The following is a 3,317-nucleotide window of genomic DNA, read 5'->3' as shown; positions in this document are numbered from 1 at the left end:
TAATATTATGGAATTCGCTTCCCAAAAAAATCAGGATGACCAGCAATCGCTTTACTTTTAAACTCAAAGTTCGCGAATACATCCACAAAAAACTGGAAGAATCATCTCCAAACTAATTTATTTTATTTTTCAATTATTATTATTATTATTATTTTAGCCATTCTTAATTATAATACTAAATTGTGTATTTTCATGTGTATTTATATATTATTGCTTTACATGTATATTATAGTGTGTGTAATTATGTGTATGTATGTATTTTATTATTTTATACATACGTATATTAAATTGTAGTATATTTACTGTTCACCATCTACAGTGACGCAGCATTGCATGTCGTCATGCAGGAGTCTAAGAAGCGCCACAAAATTTTCCGTGCATCCGAGTTTCCGTAACACCAGCCACAAGGCTTCGCGAGGCACGCTGTCAAAAGCCTTCTCCAGGTCAACAAAACAGAGGTACAGCTGACGACCCTGTTCTCTGCTCTTTTCTTGTAGTTGACGCACAGAGAAGATCGCTTCGCATGTGCCTCGATCCGATCGGAAGTCAAACTGAGTTTCGGGCAGGATCTTTTCAGATAAGTCCTTTAGGCGGTTTAAGAGTACCCTAGCAAAGACCTTTCCCGGGGCCGATAGGAGCGAAATACCGCGGTAGGAGTCGCAGTCAGATCGGTCGCCCCTGTTCTTATAGAGAGCAGTTATGCGCGATACTTTAAAGCTATCCGGAACGCGCTCTTCCTCCCACATACGAACAAACAGTTCCCAAACCAACGTGTGCAAATCCTCTCCACCGTACTTGATCAGCTCTCCTGGCAAAAGGTCAGCGCCAGCTGCCCTTTTATTTTTTTCTGTCTGATGGCAGTAACGACCTCGTCACGCAATAGGGGCTCGTCCAGCTCAAGGGCAAGAGGGAGTTGAGGCATTAAAGCGATGCTTTGCAGATCTGCTGATCGATCCACATTCAGCAGGGCATTGAAGTGCTCTGCCCAGCGCCTTAGTACATCCTCCTTGCATGTTAAGAGGTGCCTACTATCTAGAGCCCTTAAAGGAACCTTTGCATGCATGTACCCATCAGCTTGCGCACCTCGCTATAGAACTCACCGAGCTGGTTTGTGTCAGTGAGCCATTGCATATGAATAGCTTTGTCCTGCAACCACTTGTCTTTTATTTGTCGAGATAGCTTGCGCAATTCGAAGTCACTAGCTTTGACCGCCGCAACGCTTCCTTTACGCCTTCTGTGCTGTCGCAAGAGATCACGGTGTTTGTCGAGTGCCGCCCGCAAAACTTCATCATTTCCATCAAACCAGTCTTCATTACGACGGCATTTCCTACCCAGTGCAATTGAAGCGGTATCCATGATATGAGATGATAAAGCTCCCCAGTCAGCATCAACATCACCTGTCTCATTAACTGGCAACAGCTTCTTAGACAAAACTTCAGCATAGTTCTTCCTCACCTCAGGATCTCTTAGCTTGTCTATGTCCAAAGACGCAAGCTTTTTCATAGGAGATCTACGCGGGCGGCGGAAGCGGAGTCGTAGCTTAGTGACAATAAGTCGGTGGTCAGACCAGCAGTGTGCACCACGCATAACACGGGTGATCTGCACTTGGCTGAAATCTCTTTGCCTTACGATAGCATAGTCGATCAAATGCCAGTGCTTGGATCTTGGGTGCATCCATGTTGTCTTGTACTTAGCGGCAAGTCTAAACATAGTGTTCGTAATTGCTAGACCGTATTGAGCACAAAGACTGAGCAGCAACTGACCATTGCTGTTAATGTTGCCGACTCCGTGTCTACCCAGAATTCCAGGCCAAGCCTCATAGTCCCGACCGACCCTGGCATTGAAGTCGCCCAGCAATAGTACCTGCTCTCTGGCGTTTATGCTGTCAAGGCAAAGAGTCACTTCCCCATAGAATTTGTCCTTAATGTCATCAGACTTGTCAAGCGTTGGAGCATATACACTGATGACATTAAGGTAATTGTCTTTATCCAGGTGAACTCGCAGTGTGGTAATGCGGTCCGAGATATGTACAGGGTACTCCTCTAATCGCTTTACTAAGTGATTCTTGATGGCAAATCCTACACCTGAATGTCGCGTTTCAGAGGCAGCGGTACCTTTCCAGAAGAAAATATAACCAGCACCTACTTCCACCAGCTCTCCTTCATCGGCAAGATGTGTTTCGCTGAGAGCAGCCACATCTACGTGGTAGCGATGAAGTTCCCGAGCTACTATGGCGGTCTTGCGTTCAGGGTAGGCGTTGCCATCTCGATCAAGAAGCGTTCTCACGTTCCTCCACGCCCCAAATGTCATGATAGATGTTTTTATAATATTGCTTTTGCAACGTCGACCACGATTTGACTGATGCAGTGGCAGCCGCGGTTACTACCACTTATCAAATGGGACGAGCAATTTTTAGGGCACCTTTTCTAGCCCCCTCCCCGGCTGAGCGGGGGAAAGCAGTGCCTCCCTAAACAGGGCTGCTTTGTCACCTCGGGTGCTGCCGAACCCACGCTGTCGCCCCAAACTCGCAGCGCAAGAACGACCACGGTGTGTACTCACACCCCCGAGACCGCCTGTGTGCAGGTATCGGACAAAGTCTAGCTTACATCAGGCTAGACCTCTCTACTGCTACCCCATTTAAGGGTTATAAAATTAATGGAGGGTAATTACAAGTTCTGCGATGAAACAATATATTACAAATTTATACGTCACTTTTTGTGTAGAATACGGAGATTCGGAAGATAGGATCCTGGATTGATGTTATACCAGTTCCCTCGCGTCAGTCAGTATAGTACTCAGATCTTGAGACAATTCCGGGACGTTACGTACCACGGAGCGTATTCCAACATATAAAGTCACGAATTACGGGACTATTAGAACCCTATAAAGCATGAATTATACAAAAGAAGTTCATGACACATTACAGAACAAACATATTATGTATAATCAAACACTTACCGATAAATTACATCGGGCGCAATTTAAAGACTTGAATGTGTTGTTTCGTTTTTGGCTGTGGAAAACTGTTTTCTAGTCTGACTCACTTAAATTCGATCTCACTTTCTCATGCCACCGAACTTTTCTAATACACACGTTTTTGAGATAACCAGTCGATATGCATCGATTTTCAATAACTTGATCATAGAAATGCACGGTCGATCTTATCTCACCTATTTGCAACTTCTACTTCGTTTATAATTCTCGGATCGCACGAAATCACTAGATCGATTGTATAGACTAAATGATGCTGATACAAAGATGCATTGTTGCTAAACTTTAATAGTTCGCGGTCATACAGACAAGGAAATCAATTGATA

General features: G+C 44.6%; 1 protein-coding gene across 1 annotated transcript; it reads right to left on the bottom strand.

The window, feature by feature from the left end:
- Nucleotides 1-299: 299 nt before the first annotated feature.
- LOC134201662 (uncharacterized) lies at nt 300-2,310 on the bottom strand. The gene is made up of 2 exons (XM_062676905.1): nt 1,068-2,310; nt 300-808 (listed from the first exon to the last, which is right to left on the bottom strand). The coding sequence occupies exons 1-2, from the start codon at nt 2,308-2,310 to the stop codon at nt 300-302; spliced, it is 1,752 nt and encodes a 583-aa protein (XP_062532889.1).
- Nucleotides 2,311-3,317: the final 1,007 nt, after the last annotated feature.

The sequence above is a fragment of the Bombyx mori genome, chromosome W (assembly GCF_030269925.1).
Source record: "Bombyx mori chromosome W, ASM3026992v2".
In the NCBI taxonomy this organism is placed as follows: Eukaryota; Metazoa; Arthropoda; class Insecta; order Lepidoptera; family Bombycidae; genus Bombyx; species Bombyx mori.
Note: the sequence above shows the minus strand (reverse complement) of the source record. Positions and strands in the feature narration are given on the sequence as shown.

Excerpts from the sequence above, each read along its gene's own strand:
- LOC134201662 (XM_062676905.1), bottom strand. The coding sequence starts at position 2,310 with ATGACATTTGGGGCGTGGAGGAACGTGAGAACGCTTCTTGATCGAGAT. Across the intron at positions 809-1,067 it reads CGAGGTGCGCAAGCTGATGG|GAGAGCTGATCAAGTACGGT; the intron begins GTACATGCATGC and ends ACCTTTTGCCAG.